The 20,798-nt window shown below is 46.7% G+C and overlaps 1 protein-coding gene across 8 annotated transcripts in view; it reads right to left on the bottom strand.

The window, feature by feature from the left end:
• Positions 1-20,798, bottom strand: part of TTC7B (tetratricopeptide repeat domain 7B) — a 236,332-nt gene that overhangs the window by 155,770 nt on the left and 59,764 nt on the right. For all 8 annotated transcript variants that reach the window (XM_036264184.1, XM_036264171.1, XM_036264191.1 and 5 more), the window contains one exon: positions 10,435-10,556. In XM_036264184.1, the coding sequence (XP_036120077.1) occupies positions 10,435-10,556 (122 nt within the window). The remainder of the gene's footprint in view (positions 1-10,434; positions 10,557-20,798) is intronic.

Genomic DNA, 20,798 nt, shown 5'->3' on the forward strand with positions numbered 1-20,798 from the left:
GAACATTTCTATTCATCTCACACCTCCAGAGCTTGCCCTAGTGACTGTCCCTCAGCAGCCTCTCAATAAACATTCATGGAATTGAGTAGGCAATGTATATTTTTTCTTAACTAGCTCAAAATGTACTTGGAAAGCAATACAACTGCATTTTAAAACAACTGTAATTCAGAGATTTTACTAAGTCTGGCTAATGAGTTTTTCTGGGTATTTCTGGGAAGAAACACAGCACTGGATTCTTCCTGGTATCGTAGGGCTTGTGTCCAGCATGCGGAGATGGCTGCTTCCGGTGCTGACCGGCCCATTCCAGAGGAGAACCAGCCGCCATGCCCCTCAACCAAGGGCCCGGTGACAGAGGGAGGACAGAAAGGGTCAGCAGAGGACAGGTCCGGCGTGCTGTGCCGGGCTAGAGAATTACCACCAAAGTCACTTGTGAATAAGAAATCAAAATTCAAACCTAAATTAGAGAGGAAGGTGGAAAAACCAGACACCAATTGAAAAAAATAATCCATTCACTCTTTAAAATCATGTAATGTAGGACTTGTGGTCAAGATGGTGGCGCAGGTAAACGCGGTACCTGTCCTCCCACAACCACATCCAAGTTACAACTAAACTACAGAACAACCAGCATTCAAAACTGCCTGACATTGAGCTGAATGGCAGTCCTACAACTACGGGATTAAAGCAGCAGCCACACCGAGACTGGTAGGAGGGCGGAGGGGACGGGCTGGGCCCACACCCACGTGTGGCGGATAAACATCAGGAGGACACCTCTGCTGGGAAGGTCCTCCCTGAGGACTGAGGGGTCCCCGTCCCACACCAGGCCCCAGCTCAGGGTTCCAGTGCCAGGAAGAGAGTCCCCATCACTTCTGGCTGGAAAAACCAGCGGGAACTGAGGCTCAGGGAGGCTGAGGCGGCTGGAGCCCCAGGCAGCTCCTTAAAGGGCCCGCGCACGGACTTATCGGACTCACTCCCTCTAAGCTTGGAGGGGAGGCAGCTCGAGGGGCACCAGAGACATACAGGGAAGAACTGAGCTGTTTGGCACTGGAGCGAGGGCTGGAGAGGGGGCTTTCTCCAGGACAAACGTGCTTTCAGAGGCCTTTGTTCCTTTGGTGAGCCCTTCCCGGGGGCAGCAGACAGTCTCCATATCTGGGACTCCAGCAACCTGGCTCACATTGGTTGCCCCGCCCTGGTGACTCCCTGAGGCCCCGCCCCACTCCGCCCAACTTTCAGGCCCACCCAAGCTTTTGCCACTTGCTTAACCATAGGATTGGCCTGCGTTGGATCCTGCTTCAGGTTTTCCTAAATTCTTTCAAACAAGCAGCATCTGGTCTCAGCTAGCCCCCTACCTCTTGTTAAGTAATACACAGAAACAAACACAGGGAGGCAGCCAAAATGAGGAGATAAAGAAATAGGTCCCAAATGAAAGAACAGAACAAAACCCCAGGAAAACAACTAAGCGAAATAGAGATAAGCAACCTAACAGATGTTGAGTTCAAAATACTGCTTATAAGGATGCTCAGTGAACTTAGTGAGGGCCTCAAGAGCATAAAAAAGGACCAGTCAGAAATGAAGGATGCACAGTCAGAAATGAAGGAGGCACTAACTGAAATAAAGAATAATTTACGCCCTGGCCAGTTTGGCTCAGCGGTTAGAGCGTTGGCCTGCGGTCCCGAGAGACCCGGGTTCGGTTCCCGCTAAGGGCATGTACTTCGGTTGCAGTTTGTCCCCGGCCCTGGTTGGTCGTGCGGGTGGCAGCCACTCGATGTGTCCCTTCACGTCGATGTTTCTCTCTCTCTCTCCTTCCTCTCTCTCCCTCCCACTCTATCTGTACAAAAAATGGAAAATATCCTCGGGTGAGGATAAAAAAAAAAAAAAAAAAAAAAGAATAATTTACACAGATTCAATAGTAGAGTAGGTAAAGCCAAGAAGCAAACCATTGATTTGGAATATAAGGAAGCAAAAAACACCCAAGCAGAACAGCAAAAAGAAAAAAGAATAAAAAAAAATGAGGATAGTGTAAGGAGCCTCTGGACAACTTCAAGCATGCCAACATTCGCATCTTGGGGGTGCCAGAAGGAGAAGAGAGAGAACAAGAAATCAAAACCTATTTGAAACAATAATGGCAGAAAACTTCCCTAACTTGGTGAAGGAAACAGACATACAAGTCCAGGAAGCACAGAGAGTCCCAAACAAGATGAACCCCAAGAGGCCCACACCAAGAAATATCATCATCAAAATGCAAAAGGTTCAAGACAAAGAGAGAATCTTAAAAGCAGCAAGACAAAAGCAGTTAGTTACCTACAAGGGAGTCCCATAAGGCTGTCAGCTGATTTCTCAAAAGAAACTTTGCAGGCCAGAAGGGAGTGGCAAGAAATATTCACAGTGATGAAAAGCAAGAACCTACAACCAAGATTACTCTATCCTGCAAAGCTGTCATTTAGAATCGATGGCCATATAAAGAGTTTCCCAGACAAGAAAAAGCTAAAGGAGTTCATCACCACCAAACCGTTATTATATGAAATGTTGAAGGGTCTTTTTGAAGAAAAAGATAAAATATATGAACTAACAAAATGTCAATGAATACATATTTATCGACAGTTGAATCTACGAACTAAATGAACAGAAACAATTTCATAGATACAGAGAACATTTTGTTGGTTGCCAGATGGGAGGGGGGTTGGAGGAATGGGTGAAAAGGGTGAAGGGATTAAGAAGAACAAATTGGTTGCTAGACTGACAAACCTCAAAGGGAAGGGGGTTGGGGGGTGGAAGGAAATAAACCAAAGAACTTATAGGCATAACCAATAGACACAGGCAACAGTGTGGGAAAATGCAGGAGGGGGGCAGGAGTGGGGAGGAGGGGGTCAATGGGGGAAAAATGAGGAACATCTGTAATACATTCAACAATAAAGACAAAAAATAAATAAAATAAAATCATGTAATGCAATGCAGGATTTTGCTGTGAGAACACACAGTATTATCGTAGATGTCCTTATTGGTGGACAGATCTATGGCACACACTGTCACACAAATATAAAGGCAGGTATTCGTAAGAAAATTTATGGCCCCTCTAATTTCCAATAGAAGGTTCTAGTGTTTCCTAAAAAAAAAGTCAGAAATTCTCCAAAGATGTCTCAGTCTTTTCTGGGCTTCAGCTCAATCTCTCTCTGGGAGTTAACTAAAAATACCTCTGGGGAAGGGGGGGAGGATGGAGAGAAAAACAGTGATTTAAAAAGAAACAGGTAGGAAGTATCCCTTGAAAAGAGCTGGGGCCTCCACCCCCACCTGCTGTCCTGTAAAACATCCATGCATTTGCCACCTAAACCAGGGCAGGGAAGAAGGAGGTTAACCAGGAGCCGGACTAGGGATGCTGCTCGTGTTCCCACATTCCTTCCCCGCAGACGCAGCAGGACCTGCTCTGCGGCACAGACGTCACTGAATTACCGAGAAGCTCCCTGCGGTCAGAGACGGTGAAATCTGGCTTCCTTCTGACCAGGCAGGATGTGAATTCCTCTTTCCCAATGCACATGTATCATTTCAACAGTCTGCCCTCGAGGGGCTGCCTACAAAGGCCACACGAACACACGCTCCCGTGCTTCTGTGTCCAATTTCATTCAGCCCACGAGGGTTCGACTCAAAGAGCCACATTTTTTTTTTTTTTTTTTAATGTGAGTCTGGGAGGCCCTGGGAGCAAATGTTCTCAAACAATGAAACCACAGAAGACCATAATCCTCTCTCCGCTGTGGGAACTCGGGACTCCCATCCAGATGTGCATGCGGTAGGCTGCAGTAAGGGGCTGTTAGCACCAAAATGCCGCCACGCTGGGAGCTTCCAGAAATGAGAGTGCCCGAGCCTGCTCGAGGAGTTTCTCACAATAAATGGTGGTGGCTTTATTGCAGAAGCAGAGGTTCCTGTGACCTTCCCAGAAAATGTATTATTTTGTCCTGAGATCAGGGATGCCATTTGACAACTGGCCCCCTTCACCCTCTTTCAACAAAAGGACATCACATGCAGGAAGATCTAGACCAGCGGTTCTCAACCTGTGGGTCGCGACCTCTTTGGGGGTCGAACAACCCTTTCACAGGGGTCGCCGAAGACCATCGGAAAACACGTATTTCCAATGGTCTTAAGAACCAAGACACCGCTCCTCTATCTGTCTCCAGGCGGGTCCGCCCACATGCAGATACGCCCACATACAACATGAAGAACTGTATTAAAGGGCCGCAGCATTAGGAAGGTTGAGAACCACTGACCTACACGGTCAATGAACATCTCCCTCTTTCCCACCAAGAGGCAGTCATCAGAGCAGTAGGTTCCATGAAGCTGGTCCAGGTGGTTCTGTTCATCCTTACATTTCCCAGGACCTAGATAGTGCTCAATAAGTATATCTAGCCTTCAGGAAAGGTATATTGCATTAACTAATTTGAAAGAAAACACACAACTGCTAGCCACAGCCACCTCAGCGGAAAACAAGAATTCACTCACTCATTCATTCATCCATTGATTCACATACAACTATATACCACACACTGCTCAAATTACAGATCCCTCCCACACAAAACAAAATTCAGACCCAAGTGGAACTTATATTTCGGTGATGGGGGACAGGCAGTAAACAAGTTAGATAAGGAAAAAAATACAATGTGGACAAAGGAAGGGCTAACAAATTCCTTTCCTCTTCTGCTTGAGAATTTGACCTTAGGTTAACTTTCCAATTCTGTTTCCCTAGAAATCTAATAAAGATAAAATGTCTATTATGTTACCAGGCAACATTGCTTATGTTAAAAATGACCCTGGTGGTAGGTGCCAAAGTGGGTAAAGGGGTTAAAAATTTGCTAATGAAGGGAAACTAATCCTCAGGTGCAACAGAGTATACAGATGTCGTACCCCTGTCCCAGCCCACCCCCTGCACTGTGGGAGCCTAGAATGACCTCCCCAGTTCTTCTGCTGAAGCCAAGGACAGACCAACATGATGAACCATGAACACTGACAAAGCTTCCCGATGGCACAGGCCTTGTACCACTCATCAAGGCTAGCAACCACGGACTGCACTGAACACAATGACCCGTCCCCCATAATTCACCACTGACAGTGGTCTTGGAGTTCCGTAATTAAAACTGACAATGACTTCTTTGTCTCCACACTACAGTTTTGATGGCATTAAGGGATGAGCCAGAACTAGTATACCTTTCAACAAAACACAGAGAATTGGCTGATACTTTTTATTACATAAATAATTACATCTACACTGGCTTTTAGAAGTCCTTGTTTTCTAAGTGCAAAGCATTCCCTTGAGCTCTGCTGCTCAGTACCCCACTGGCAAGAAGAGACTGACTAGGCAACACGGTCCTCGTGGGAGGAGAATGGACCGGGTGTCTGAGGATGCACAGGTCCCAGCTCTGCTACTGGCCGGTTGTGGGACCCGAGTAAATCAATTGCCTTGTTCAGTTAGAACAGTGTTTGACACTAGTAAGTAACCTAGCAAGGTTCTTGATAGTTCTTGATAAAAATGTACTGAGTGACTACTGAATGTGATCGACTTCTCTGGATCTGCGTCCTCAGCTACAAAGGGCAATGACTAAAACAAATGTCCTCTCACACATTTGAGCACCAGGATTTTCAGTTATTACGAAGATTTTCCTTAGTGGTAAAATGATTACACAGTAAGCTACGCTGATCAAACATCTTCCAGACACGTGACAGTCTGAGTGACCTGTGGCATCACCAAGGCGGCCCTGGCTGGCCAGGCTGCTGCAGTAAAGGGAAGTCCCCTTACACAGACCCCCCCTCCCTGTCCCTCCTCTCCCTTACTTCCTCCATCACTCCCATCTTTTTCTTCATCAATGTGTCAGGTCAGAATGTTGTCTCTGGTCAAAAAACCAAGTAAAATGAACCCCGTCAGCTGAAATGGTACAGGTGCCTCTGTTGGCACCAGACGCCTGCCAGGTGAACGATCCTGTTGTTGGCCCTTCCTGATACCCCAGCCTCGGGATCCAATGGCTTCTCCACACCTGGAGAATAAACTCTCTATTCCTTAACCTCGTTTTCAGTCTTCCACCCTCTTTCGATCATCCGTCCTCCCAGCAAGAGCTCCACCTTAGAAAGGAAGGTGGAAAAGGAAATAACACTGAAAGTGACCTAGATACAAGGCCGCCATTTGCTCTTCTCCTTCCCCAGTCTAGCCTCTGCTCTTAAACACTCCCACCAAAGGCTCGTCAAGGTCACAAACGCCTTCCATGTTATCTCATCCAAGGCTTTGGTCTTTACCCTTATTAATATCACAGCACCATTCAACACAGGTGGTCTCCTTCTTCCCACACACTTTGCCCTTTAGGCTTTCACAGGATCATACCCTCATGGTGTCCCTGCCACCTCAGGCCGCCCCTCCACAGGCTCCTCCCCTTTATTCTACAGCCAACGCTCGCAGGCCTCCAAGCTGGGTCCTGGGCTGCCTTTGCCTTTCTCCCCACTCGGTCCCTCCATGAGCCCATCCAGGCCAATCTGCTGAAACTCCCGACTTTCAACTCAAGCTGAGCCTTCCCTCTGTGCTCACTTCCTAGGTGACTATTCCACTTAGACACACATCTCGTAGGCACCTCAAACAACATATCCAAAGGCGATTCCTTGAAGTCCCCATTTCAAATCGGAGTCTCTCCTTCCTTGTCCCCACTCCATCTTACCAATTCTCATCGAAACCTCCAACCAGAGCGGCCCCTCACCCTGCAGGGTACACAAGCGTCAGTACGGCCTGGCAGCAGGAGGTTTGCTCAGTCACCCAGCACGTACTTACTGAGGTCGGCCACGTGCGAGAACTGTGCTTGGTGCCTCGCTGGTGACTCTAAGGAACACACCGGGTTCTCAGGGGGGCTGGAGTCTGGTGAGGGACCCGGATGGTAAGCAAGTACACCGATGTACTAGCCACAAAGGTAACAGGTACCGGGAAAGGGACGGCCGCAGTGAGAGCCGCCGCGCAGGCTCCTGCTGGGGTGGGGGCTCGGCTCAGGCCTCCGGGACGCGCCACTGGGCCCAGGCCGTGCAGGGAATGCGTGGCATCCCAGACCGAAGCTGCTCTGGCAATTCTGGCCGCGAAGACTCAAGAGGGGGGGGCATTTCTCTTCTCCTTATCAGGCTGAGGGGAGCCCCACCCTGGGGCTGTTTTCCTGCCCAAGGAACACCCAGAGCCACTGCGTCAGCCTCCTTCTCTGAAACCGCTGCCGGCGGCAAAGCTAAGCGGCAGGCCTTCGGCAGGGCGCGCTCAGACCAGGGCCAAGGGCAGCGGCTCGGGGAGGACCTGCTGGCGTGCGGCTCGGCAGCCAAAGGCGGGCGGACACCTGCTTCAAGACGTGCGCTTCGGCTGCAGCCAGGCCTCACCCGGTCCCTATTTTCAGATAAAGAAACCGGCACCTGGGGAGGAGAAGGGCTGCTGCCAATTGCAGGCCCTCTGGCTCCAGCGCCCTTGCTGCCCCGCAGCGAGTGCCCACTGGGGGCCAGGCAGTTCGCGACCTTGGTGGCCGAGGCCCCGGCCTCTGGTTTTTCCTCCTTGCCCGGCCTGCCGCGGTCACGCGGAGGGGTACAGGACAGCTGGGAGGCAGCTGCGGGCGCAGGCCATGCCCAGGGACACTGGGGCTGGATGGCAGTCAGAGAGGGGACTGCGGGGGACAGGGAGGGAAGAGAAGGGGAGGGGAAGGAGGGGAGGGGCCGGGCCAGGGACAGGAGAGCAGGAGAGACAGATGCTCTGTGACGTGCAGTAGATGAGACATGAGGGAATGCGCGGTGAGCAAACACCCATCAGCGGTGGCAGAGAACCAGCCCCTGGCAAGGCCTCGTACCAGGGGTCAAGTGCTCTCTCACAGAGAGGCAGGGCGCTGGACAAGGCCATGTCTGAGGGCCCGACCCAGCCCCTCCACACGGAGTGGCGCGGTGGTGTAGGGCTAATAGGACTTAAGGCAGAACCTGGAAGCCAGGTCACCGTGTGTGAAACAGGGGCCATGTGACCTACACTGCCCACCTCGCAGGTGGCAAAGGGCATGAACGAGATGCCGCCGTGAGGGGCATGGCCCATGAAAGGCCAGTACCTGGTACATAAACGCATCCCTGGGGTCTAAGGGCTCAGGAGGGGCCCAGGACCTGGTCCGGGCATCAGGTTGTCTCTGAAAGAGACTCAAGGTCATCAGTTTGGCGCTCACTCTTGAAAAAGATGGAGAATGATAAAAGAATAAAAGAGATCACTCTAACTCATGAAGTCCTCAGGGATGACAACCAAACAGCTGAATATTTTCAAGTACATTTCTAAAGAAAAAGATGTGCTTTATCATTTTCTGTCTCTTCTTGCAAAACCCTCGTCTGGTGCATTTCCCTATCCTTGAAAATAGGTCAAGCCCTGTCCATCGTATCCTCCCAGGTGCATATTTTTAAACTGCAGAAAACAAAAAGGAGACAGCAAGGGGCAGAGCCAGCAGAGGACGGGCCATGTAGCCACTGGTGCCTGGGCACAGAGCTGCCTCCACCTGCCCCACTCGCCTGGGGGCGGCCACTGACAGATGACCCCCAGATGTGGCTCTTGGGCTCTGAGTGACCCTGATGGCACTTGGCTTATCCAAAACCTCCCACAAATTTATCTCCTTTTATCCATATTTTGTGGTCTCAAAACTGTCCTTCACCTCCCCCTCCCCCAAAAGCAACCCCTTGTTACGTCTGCACAACCCCAGCCTTCAGGACACTGCGGCCCCCGGGGACCCTGCAGAGTGGCTGCCCAATGCCATCGCTGGTCTTCACAGCCCAGACAGAAGGGCGAGGACAAGAAGATGAGCAAAGGCTTCCAAGCTTAGCAGTCCCTTAACTTGGGCTACATCAGTGGGAATCTCCTTGAACGTGGGTAAAATGAGAAATGAGCCAGTGAACAAATCCCGGCACATAATCCACCACCCAGTGATACATAAGAAACCTCTCATCCTCGTTACTCTTCGGTTGGACATCAGTGGGCAGCCAGCATTTCATGGCAGGAGGTCAGAGCCCAGCAGCCCTGCTTCTCCCTCCTCAGCGAACAGCCTTCAAAGATGAGACTGCGTTATCCAGCCCACCCTTATCAACCTCACACAAAGCATTGTCAACAGAAGGGCTGGTGTGGCACCCCTGAGAGCCCCCAGGGAATTCATTCCTGTCTCTGGACTTGCAATATCAACCACACACACTCACAGGACAGAGGGAGGGGGCACCATGGCTGGGGGTTCCTCTGTGTTGACCACCATTTATTGTGAAAAGGGAGAAGAAACGGACCACTAGAAAAAAATTCCACATTCCCTCCCTTCTCCCGCTATTTTAAACAGCAAAACTCAGCTTAGGGGACATGCACCATCGCTCAGATGATCTCAATCCATGGCAGATGAGATCAAACTTGAGCACATCTTTGTGCCAAAGCCACTGAGCTGCTCCAAACCTTGGGGTGCTTGTTGCGGACTGCACCGATCCGAACCAGGGGCCTCTGGGGCACAGCAGGCTTTGTCCACAGTTTAATGGGCTCTGGGAAATGAGCATTCACTCCCAGCAGATGGAAATTGGATGCATGTGGCTCTGGGCCACCAGGAAGATGAAACCCCACTTCCTCGAGCGGCGCCCCAAGGTTTGAAGCTAGTAACAATGAAGAGGGGGCAACTCCATTGTTCATTTATCCAAAGGACTCTGTGCTAGAGGAAGGGAACAGGCCTCTAGGGCCTCCATGCACAGCCTAGCAGGAGCTACAGAGGAACCAGACACCTACTGTTGGTCTTCATGGACATCTATCCTGCAGCACAATGTCAAAACAAGGGATAGCTGAAGAGATTTGGAACAGAATCGTGGCATTTCTCATAAGAGCAGCACAAAAAGGAAAACACATCCAGTGCATTAGAGGCTCCATCCCTGACCCTCAGGCTCTCAGAACTTTCTTAACCCTCTGCAAAGGTAGCTCAAGTGGGAAACCTGGTGTGGCATCAGCCATGCCCACTTTCCTGAAAACTCTCTGAGACTTGGCAAATCCAAGTCTCTGAACTGATCAGCATTCCAGGGAAGATGGTCCTCTGTGCCAGGGTTGCCAATTCATTACCTGTTCCCCCAACAAAGTGGGGAGGCCTGTGAAGCACCATTCCCATGGCAGGAGGGCAGTAAAAAGCAGGGCTCCCCTCAGGTCCCCCTCTGGTTTTGGTGCCCCATACTTGGGACTCAGACTCACATGGCATCCCCAACCCCCTTCTCCCACCTTCGAATCTCATGGGAAACTGAGAGAGCCAGGTGGAGGGGAGAAAACAGAGCCTATATTCATTCTTTTAAAAAAAAAAAATTCCAATTATAGTTCATATTTAAAATTGCTTTGCTATAATAACTAAACTGAAGGCAGCATTCTAAGGCTTTTTGTTCTCCTTCCTTAGGACCTTGATTTAAAAAATGAAGACAGCTTACCCATTTTTGAAATAGAGGACATGGGCTCTCTGAAGTCCTGTTTCTAGGAAAAAACCTAGTTCTTGATCGTGGGGAGCAGGGCCAGGCTTGGGGCTTCTGTTTTGAATATTAGTAAGTATTACCTAGAAGGGGAGAAAATGGGAAAACTAATCAGATCCACATTCAAGTCTGCTTCCTTCAAGCCCTATTGCTAAATGCACTGCACAGCTTGAAAACTCAACATCCTTATGCAAACATCAGTGCAAAGGCCCTGGCGCAGACGTGCCAGGCTCAGGAAAGCAGAGAGAACAGCCTCTGTGAGACAGGAAGCGACCCAGCAACCTGGAGACGTGTGTGGCGCCCTGGCCGGAGGCTGAGGAGTGGAGGCGCTGATGCGTGCGTGGTGCCAGGAGAAGCATTAGAGCCGGAGCGGCTCTGCTGAACGGCAGGATGTTGACAGAGAGGCTGATTGATACAGGAGCAGGTCCCAGCAATGGGCGGCAGCAGTCATCACCCGCCAAAGGTCGAGGTCACTGACGGGCAGATTGCAGCTTCCTACATGAGCCTGATGGGCTCCAGAACGAGCTGAGAAGTGCTGTGATTGGCACTGGCCTGAAAGTAACGGGGAGGGCAAACTCTCCAGGCTACCAGAGTGAGGCCTGTGGACTGAGCAGCAGTCAGCTGTTCTCAAGGGGCGAGCTGAGAAAGACAGCCTCAGCTTCCTGTCTCCCAAGCTTGACCTCTTGTCAACAAATAACAAGGTTTTAAAAGCTTGAATTTTTAGCCGTGCAAGAAAGACTACCAACTAATCAGGAGAAGGCTTACAAGTTGAGTGGGTTATAGTGATGTAAACACACATTATCAACTGTTCCAGAGGCCGCTCTCTTGAAACTCACAAGTCAAATACAGCACTCATCAGACAGCAGCTCCTTGTGGCCCATTGAAAACCACACACGTGCTCTCCAAACACACTGGCCACCTTTGCTGGAAGTCAGCAGCTCTTCAAAGACCCAGATGTTAGCCAAACCCCAAATATTCTACAGGTCTTGAACTAATTCTCCAAATGGAATTAAAGCAATTGCTGGTTATTTAACTTGCAAGGTTTGGGTAGGAGAAAAATAGAAGGCACTCAATGAACAATATGTTCTGGAATGAAATCCAGGTGGGCAACCCCTGCACTTGGACTGCATCCCAGCATCTTAACAACATTGCCTGGCTGCTTCATGACTTCTGCAAGTGCTAAGAGGTAGGTGTTCCTCCCACCTCCAAAAAGTGTGGGGTTTGGGGCTCTAATGCAGGTCCCTCCCCCACCTCTTCCTCTAGTGATGGAGATGCACAGAGTGGGGTCCTGAGCACTTGCTCTTTCTCCCTTAAGTCTCTCTCAAGATGATCTCATTCATTCCTCTGAGTTTCAGAAATCATCTACATGCTGCCAACTCCCAAATTTATCATCTCTAATCCAGACTTTCCCTCTGCATTCCAGACTCATATATCCAACCCCTTCCTTGGCATCTCCACTTGGAGGTCCAACTCTGAACCCTTTAAAAATTATCCTTCATGGGCTTTTGATAATAGTTCTTAATTTCAAAGAATGCCATGATTATTTTAAAGCAAAAACAATTCAGTATAGCACAAAAAGGAAAATTTAAAATCATCTCAAAATTCTACCAAAGAAATAATCAGTTAGCATTGACTGAACAATAGTCCCGATCTCTGCTACCAAGGAGAAAGATGAGTATCATTTTACAGAAACTGGGATTGTGTTCTGTGTTGGTTTTAAATTTAAACCATTACATTTAATTTTAATTATTATTTTTTTTTATCCTCACCCGAGGACATTTTTTCGTTTTTTGTTCAAATAGAGTGGGAGGGGGAGAGAGAGAGAGAAACATCGACAAGAAAGGGACACATCGAGTAGCTGCCACCCACACAACCCATCCAGGGCCGGGGACAAACTGCAACCGAGGTACGTGCCCTTAGCGGGAACCGAACCCGGGTCTCTCCGGACCACAGGTCAACATTCTAACCGCTGAGCCAAACCAGTCAGGGCTAATTTTAATTACATTTAAGAGAAGAAACTAAAGTATGACCAAAGTAATCACTTAACTTCAGGAAAATGTGGGATTTTCCCACCTAGTTCATAAGAGGTCTCTCTAAAGTTGAAAATACCTCATATTTAGTGTGTGTCTGTGTGCGTGTAGGGAAAGAGAGAGAGATTAGAGAAAGTAGGTGATTCTTTTACACACATATTTCAGCTTTATACAGTATCTACTGATTCACAGTAAAGCTGAGGAAGTGAACATACTCACACTTCCTATCACCTTCCACTTTGCCTTCTCGTCAGCCCATTTTTGTCATATTACTTTTTATATTGTCCAGGTTCCCAAGGTTCTACCCCATAATGTTTCTGCATCAGTTCGATATTAAAATGCATTCATTGTTTCTTAAATTCTTTATTTTGAATCAATCCTTGGTTGGCAGAATATTGCCCAAAAGAGCGCATAGGTGCCAGAGGCCCTGCATTATCATGTTTGGGAATGTCTGTCCAAACCTGACAGGGCATGACATCGTCACACCTTCTCTCCCTCCCAACGTGGCAGATGATTCGTCGGCCTCCAGACAGTGAAAGTCGCTGTAGAGAACTCAGAAGCCAGCCTTCCTGTTCTCCCTGTAGACCATCTGCAAAGTCTAGAACATCCACCAGGAGCTGTGTTGCCTTTCGTCACTCTGTGTCAGTTCTTCTTAGAACACGGAATGAACTCTCAGTCTACACAGTCAGATCTGTCGGATGAAGTCATGCGTGAGAGTCGGGCTGCCGCTCTGGGTTCCCAGCCCAGCTCCGCCACCTCGGGCAAGTTGCAGCCTCTCGAGACCTCAGTTTTCTCAGTGGTAAAATAAAGATGGCAAGAGAACATGGTCTGAGCGTGGTCCTGTGGACTACATGAGATTTTCTTCCTAATATAAACATTTAATGTTATAAATTCTTCTGTACATTTTGTTTTATGTAACTTGAAGCTCTATTATTAGGTGCACATACTTTTAGGATTATAATGTCTTGCTGATTCCTTCTATTATCTAATATCTCCCTAATTCTACATTCTGATATAATATAGCTATTCTAACTTTGCTTTTTTTTAATCAGCAAAAATAAGTTTATTTGGGATCTAACCTTGTTTCGATTACTGTTTGCATAGCATATATTTTTACTTTTTGTCTATCTATATACTAATACTTAAATGGTTTTCTTGCAGATAGCATATAGTTAGGACTTACTTTTTTGTCCAATCTGAAAATCTCTGCCTTTTATTTGGGCTGTTTAGACCATTTATATTTAAGGTAATTATTGACACGATTGGAACCATCTTGCTAGTTGTTTTACTATCACCTATGTTCTTTGTTCCTTTTTTCTCTCTCATTATGCCTTTTTTACAGATTGATGATTCCATGTCATTTCCACTATCAAATGGTTAATTATCTCTTTTTTCTTCTTTTTTAGTGGTTGTCCTAGGGTTTATAATATAGCTCGTTAGCTTATCACAGTCTATCTTCAAATAATATTATACCAATTCATAGATAAACACCTTATAACAATATATGTCCATTTCCTCCCCTATCCTTTTTGCTACTATTGTCACACATTTTACTTTTATGGTATTAATCCCAGTACCTCAAGAATAGGGTTCAACCTCAAGGGTCCCTTTCTGGGCATTTCCCTCCTAGCTCCTAGAATGCCTTCCTTGGAGAGTCACCTAACTTCCATACCCCAGGAAAACTTTGAGAATTATTATACTCTTAAGAGTCTAGGTTGGCCCTGGCCAGTTTGGCTCAGCGGTTAGAGCGTCGGCCTGCAGTCCGGAGAGACCCGGGTTCGGTTCCCGCTAAGGGCACGTACTTCGGTTGCAGTTTGTCCCCGGCCCTGGTTGGTCGTGTGGGTGGCAGCCACTCGATGTGTCCCTTCACGTCGATGTTTCTCTCTCTCTCTCCCTTCCACTCTATCTGTACAAAAAATGGAAAAATATCCTTGGGTGAGGATAAAAAAAAAACAACAACAAAAGAGTCTAGGTTGAACCCAAGTCTCTACTATCACCCCATCTTACCAAATAAGGTCACTCACCCAGCTGCCCAAATCAGACACTGGGGAGTAAGCCTTGACACCTTGACACTCTAATCCAAGACCATGTACCTCCACATGACTTTTCAGATATGTCTGTCCCTATCCACTTCCAGGACCAATATTTCACCTAAGCTACTGTCACTTCCTGTCAGATTTCTACAACTGCCTCCTCAATGGGGTCTCCTCGTCATCTCTTGCTCCTTTACTTCCCGTTCACTCTCTGCAGGCAGCCTGAATAATTCTTTGTAACTCAACCTGGATCATGTTACTCATGTTCTTTCTCATCTCTCAGTTATCAACTTGATGGTCCCTTTCTCAGAAGGGCCTTCACTGGCCACATAACATAAAGTGGGCCTGCCCCTACTATTGCCTCTCAGTAGCAGGTCCTATTCTATTCCTTCACTGCATTTAGTACTGTAATTTCTAACTTCACTACTGGCTGGTGGCCTCCATGGTGCTGCAACTTCCATAGTGTCAGGGGCCACATCTATTTCATTTACCAATATATCCAATGTCTACTGCAATGTCTGGTGCAGGGTAAGCATTCAATATATGTAGTAAATGAATGAAATATGCAGTAAATGAATGAGTGAATAATGTTGTGAGGCTAATCAGAAATGCAGAAAAAAGGCAACAAGAAAGTAACCTACTATGCGTTAGGCGCTGTGTAGGGACATAGGCTATCTCCTTTATTCCCCCACAAACCCTCTGAGACACACATGATTATCCTCTCTTTACTGAAGGGGAAACTCACACCTTGCTCCTCTGAGTTGCCCAAATCACAGGCTAGCAATTGTTAGAGCGGGTGCCGAACCTCAGGTCCACCTGGCTCTGCAGTCTAGCCCCTCCCCTTTTGTCCTATCAGCCTGTGTTTACTTGTAGAACAAAGTCCAACAGATAAGAGGTCAGGGCTGCCAGGATAAAGCTTTAGGTTATGAATGAGAAGAATGGGGAAGATGCAGGTGGGGAGGCAGAGAGAACAGCTCAGTTCAGGGTTTACCCTGAAGTCCAAGCATCTTGGATTTAATCCCTTCTTCCAACAGGTGGGCCTGGGAAATGCTAAAGCCGCCACTTGTTCTGTGGATAAACATTTCCCTGTGAGAGATGCCAAAAGCATCCTTGGCAAGTGCAGCCTGCTTTGGTATACACACACACCCAACCCCAAGGAAGTAAGATAGCAAGGGGCAGGGGACAAATACTTTAGGTCCAAAGACCCAGGTTGTGAACTTAAGAGAACTTCTTTGATCGCTCAGCTCTTCATTGTCCTCATCTGTAATGGGGATAATAATATACACCTCACATGACTGTTACGAGTCACAAATGAGAAGCTTAATGAGAATATAAACATAATCCTTAATGATGACAATATTAAAGGGTTACCTTCAGGTAGGAACAAAATCATGATATTTTCCACCACCTTTATTTTTTAACATTGTTTTAGAAAGTCTGGAGATAGGACATGAGAGAGATAAGATAGAAAATATTAGAAAGGAAGAAACAACAACAAAACCATTCTTCTGTCATATATTCCCATTTCTAGAAAAATGAAAAGAACTGTTTTTATAGAGGAGTTCAAAACTGCTAATAATCCTATACTGCTATTCTGTCAGCCTTCAAGATTTAGCTCAAATGTCATCTCTTCCGGAAACCAACCTGAACTTCCACACTGGTCCAAAACCCTTCCCTGGGCTTGCAGAGTTCTCAAAGTGCTCCCCACCAAAGCAACCCTCACACTGGTTACGGACCTATGTCTTCGTGAGATCGTAACTTCCCTAAGGACTTGCTCTGAGCTCATTCATTCCAATGCCCCTGGTGCCCAGCACAATGTGCAGAATACAGAAAGAACTCAATAAATACTTGTGTAAGTGAATTAAAAATCAAAAGCATTGTTATAAGTGAAAATATAATGAAAAAATAATAATGCTATTCACAAGGCAGCACAATAGAAAAGATCTGGGACTCAAATCAACCTACTGAATTCTCTGAACTAAACAGTATTGTGAAATGGAGAGGCATACCACAGTCATACATGAGTGAAGACTAAATATAATTCTCCAAATTAATGTAGAATTAATAAAAAGTCAACCAAATCCCAATAGAATTTTCCTAGAATGCAACAAAATTATTCTAAAATCCATTTGGAAGTATCAGCAGAAAAGGACAAAGGATATTTTGAAAATGAAAATAAGTGGTTACTAAGCCTTCCAGTGCTAACATCCATCATGAAGAAGTGCTCATTAAACAGCCATTGTGGTGCAACGTCAGATGGTAGAACAACAAAGGAAAGCCAGAAATCACTGCTGTACCTAACGTTTTATCAACTGACTTAAAATATATGACAGAAAACATGAAAAAAAGATAGAAGATCATCTTAAAGTAGCACTAAAATTTGGGAAAAACATGAGAGTCATACCTAATATCATCTACCAAGATAAATCTTCTGAAGATTTGGAAATTAAAAGTTATTTTTAAAAATTTGGAAAATGGTTGAAAACTCTTTAAATCCTAGAGGGTAGGGCTTATCCCAATATTTCAGCTTTAAAACAATCTAATACAGCTAATAAAAAATATAATCAGATTCAACTATGTACACATTTAAAACTTATGAGCAACTTAAAAATGGAAAATTACTAATTGGGAAAACATTCAGAGTAAATATGATAAAGGGTTAACATATTTATGATATAAAGACTTAATTCACGATGTAAGAAAAACACTACATCCCAATATTGAACAGAAAGTACGAACAAAAAAGAAATATAACAAGATGAACCTTAAAGCTACCATCTGACCCAGCAAACTCACAGCTAGATATACACCCAAAAAGAATGAAAACATTTGTCCACACAAAATCTTGTATATGAATACTAACAGCAACATTTTATAATAGCCAAAAAGTGGGGAAAAACAAATGAAAAATGATAAAACGATTCATGGATAAACACAATGTAGTATGTCCATACAATGGCCCCATTATTCGGCAATAAGAAAAATTGAAGGGCTGATACATGCGGCACCATAGATGGATCTGGAGAACCTTGCATTGAGCCAAAGAAGCCAGTCACAAAAGACCACAAACTATATGGGTCTATTTATATGAAATGCCCAGAATGTACAAATCGATGAGACGGGGCAGACTGGAGGTAACTGGGGACTGACTGCTGGTGAGTACAGGGTTTCCTTTGGGAGTGTTCTGGAATTAAATATTGGTGATGGTTGCACAACCCTGTGACTATATTAAAAACCACTGAAATGTACACTGTAAATGGGTGAATTGTATAGTGTGTAAATTATATCTTATAATGTTGCAATAAAAAAAGAAAAAAGATAACTAGTAAACAAATAGATGAAAATAATTCAACCTGTCTGCTAGTCAGAGAAATGCAAAAGCTAAAACTGCAAGGTGCCATCCTAGCAAATCAGCAAAATAACTTTTATACCGCAGCAAGCCAGTCAGGGTTGCCAAGAAGCCACGACCCTCCTGCCCTGCCCAAGGCAGAGGCGGTGGGCATGGCTTGTACAGAGCAACCGGACACAGCATGTGGTAACGAGAATGTTAAAAAATACCCCCGCTTTGGGCACTTGCCCGGAAGAAACAATGCAAAGCCAAGAAAAAACCGCTACCTGAAGAAGTCAGGGTCGCAGCATTATCCACAACAGGTTATGCCCGACAGTAAGTCAGTGATATCGCAGAGGCCATCCGCGGATGGACTAGTATGTAGCCCTGAAAACACTTTGACATAATGTTGCATGACAAAAGATAGATTAAAAATACTTCAATGCTATATAATTATGAGGGCAAAGACTGACTGAGAATATGCAAAAAATTAAAATGAAAAGTTTCCGGACTTGTCGAAGTCGGCTGTGAGTACGTTGCAGCCTCCGTGCTCAGAAGGCAGGCGTGCGGCCCCAGCACTGCCTGGCCGGTCCGTTGCCTGCCATCCCTTTAAGGAAGTGCTCACCAGATATGCTGCGTTGAGCTCTGAACTGTGCCCTGCTGCTGTGGCCTGAGTAACCGGTGGGGACTGCAAAGGGGAGGGAAGAAAGTCTCTGTCCTTTCCTTACTGCCTCGCATTCGAAAGCCAACAGCACAGCCCCATGGAGCTCCGAAGTCACACCCTGCCTTGCTCCTGGGACTGCGCACTTGTCCCAGGACATCTGGTTTGATTTCAAGACACACGGTAACTTTAATCTAATCCAGTTCTGAATCCAACACCTCAGCTACATGGCTGCAAATTCTTCCTGCTGGGAGGACATACTAAACTCAGGCGTGGCCATGCTGACCACAGCTCCCTGCTCAACAGGGGACCTGGGCTGGAGCCGACAACACTGGGGTCCAGTTGTTGCCTTCAGAACTCGAGCACTGCAACAGCCCACAACAGGCCTGTGGATGGCTCATAATTTAGCACCAACTTCTTTTCTAAAAGAGGGTGTGAAGGAATGAACTGTCAGCAGAAGGTAGAGTTCCACCCTGGCACTGCTTCCGCTCAAGAAAGCAGCACCAGCCGGTTGGCTGATGCTCGCAAGGGACAGGGACAGCATGATTTCATCTGCCCGAAGCAGGGCTCGCGTTATGTCTTCAAGGACGAAGTCATCCTTATTCCCATCACCGCACCGCCAGCCGCTCCTGCAGGGGCGGACAACGTTGTTGACTGCTGGCATGATGCCGCCACCGGAAGATAAACAAATCAAGGCCACCCTGTGCCCTTCCTAATCCCATCTACTCTAATCTGATTTGTGTGATTAAATTATTTTATGTGCACAATTTTAGAGGTATCTTTTAGTCCCCTTCTGAGAACAGAATGTCAGAGAAAGTTATTCCTAGAGGTCTCTGTAACCCTAACATTACAAGGACAACACTGAACACATGCTAATGCCCACAGCTCTCACGTGGTCACATTTCCCTCGGCCCCACCTCCACGTCTGGGATGGGGGAGAAGAACAGACGGGAAGCTCCTTGCGTCCTTAGCCCCAGACCTGCCAGGCAGTATGAGACTCGCCGTGAAAAGTGAGGCTGAAATCCATGACTGGACCAAGGTCAAACGCCAGGGGCGAGCAGAAGTCCAGAACCCAGACAGCACACAGCGTCTCCAGGCACAGCGCTGGCCCGTTATCTTCCACACCAGACAAAGAAAGCCAACTCCCCTGGAAACACTTCTCCAGTAACATTCCCCTAAAAATTCTTTAACATTTTAAATAAAACAGTGTGTTTACAATATTCCAGATTTCTACCTCAGTATCTGAAATCTCCCAAGGTTAGGAAAGATTCCACTGCCAGGTGACACCGGAACAGAGAATGACAATGAAACTAACACTTGCTGTGTGCTGACCGTGTACTTACTGGGAAGAACACGAGTCAAACCATTTTATCCTCAAAGCAACGGTCTAGCAATTATTATTGCTATTTTACTAATATGAGCCTGAGGCTGCACAGAGAGGTTGAGGAACTTGCTCAGAGTTCCACAGCTAAGAGGTGGCCAGGCCTGGATCCCAAAACCAGCAGTCGCTTGGCTACTGTGCTCTGCTGCCCCTCACAGCTTAAGTTAGCTCGAGGGGAAGCCAAGGTCAGCCCCTCTCTGAAGACTCACCACCCTTCAGGAAGCAAACAAGCCTGACATCACTGGACATACCCACTATTAGGGAAACTCACAGAATGGGGCTGCCCCAGAAACAGGATTCCATGGTGCTCGATGATGGAAAAACCCTGGCCACAATATTCCACATTGTCCTCAAAAGTTCTCACCAAATTTTATTCTTGCCAGTGCATGAAGTTAAGACCCAACACTAATAAATAAAATGCCAAAGAGGTCCCGGCAAATAGAAGCTTCTTCGCTACAGAATAGCTGGGAAATGAGAGGAAACCACTGAAGGACCGACTGCCTCTGTCCAGCAGAACAAACCAGGGACAGAGCATGTGGGTTTTCTACCTGAGAGAGCTGCCCACCCAGAGATCAAAGCACTATTTGCCCAAGCTTGTCCCAGTCTTATATGTCTTTCAAAGCACTATTTGCCCAAGCTTGTCCCAGTCTTATATGTTTTTCAGATTCTATTTCCTTAACATTTCTGTTTTCAATTTAGCATAATTCTTAAAAGTCACTGAAGTTCACATCTTTTTTTTTTCTTAAAGTCCAAGCAGGTATCCTCTGCAGAGCACCCATTACCTCATCTCGTAAAAACATTTGAACTTTCACCAAACCCAATGGTCACTTAAGGAGGTCATTTTTCCCCTGGACTTGTCATCAACCAACAGATCATTTCTTGAGCACCTATT

This window comes from Molossus molossus, unplaced genomic scaffold (genome assembly GCF_014108415.1).
Source record: "Molossus molossus isolate mMolMol1 unplaced genomic scaffold, mMolMol1.p scaffold_m16_p_1, whole genome shotgun sequence".
Lineage (NCBI taxonomy): Eukaryota > Metazoa > Chordata > Mammalia > Chiroptera > Molossidae > Molossus > Molossus molossus.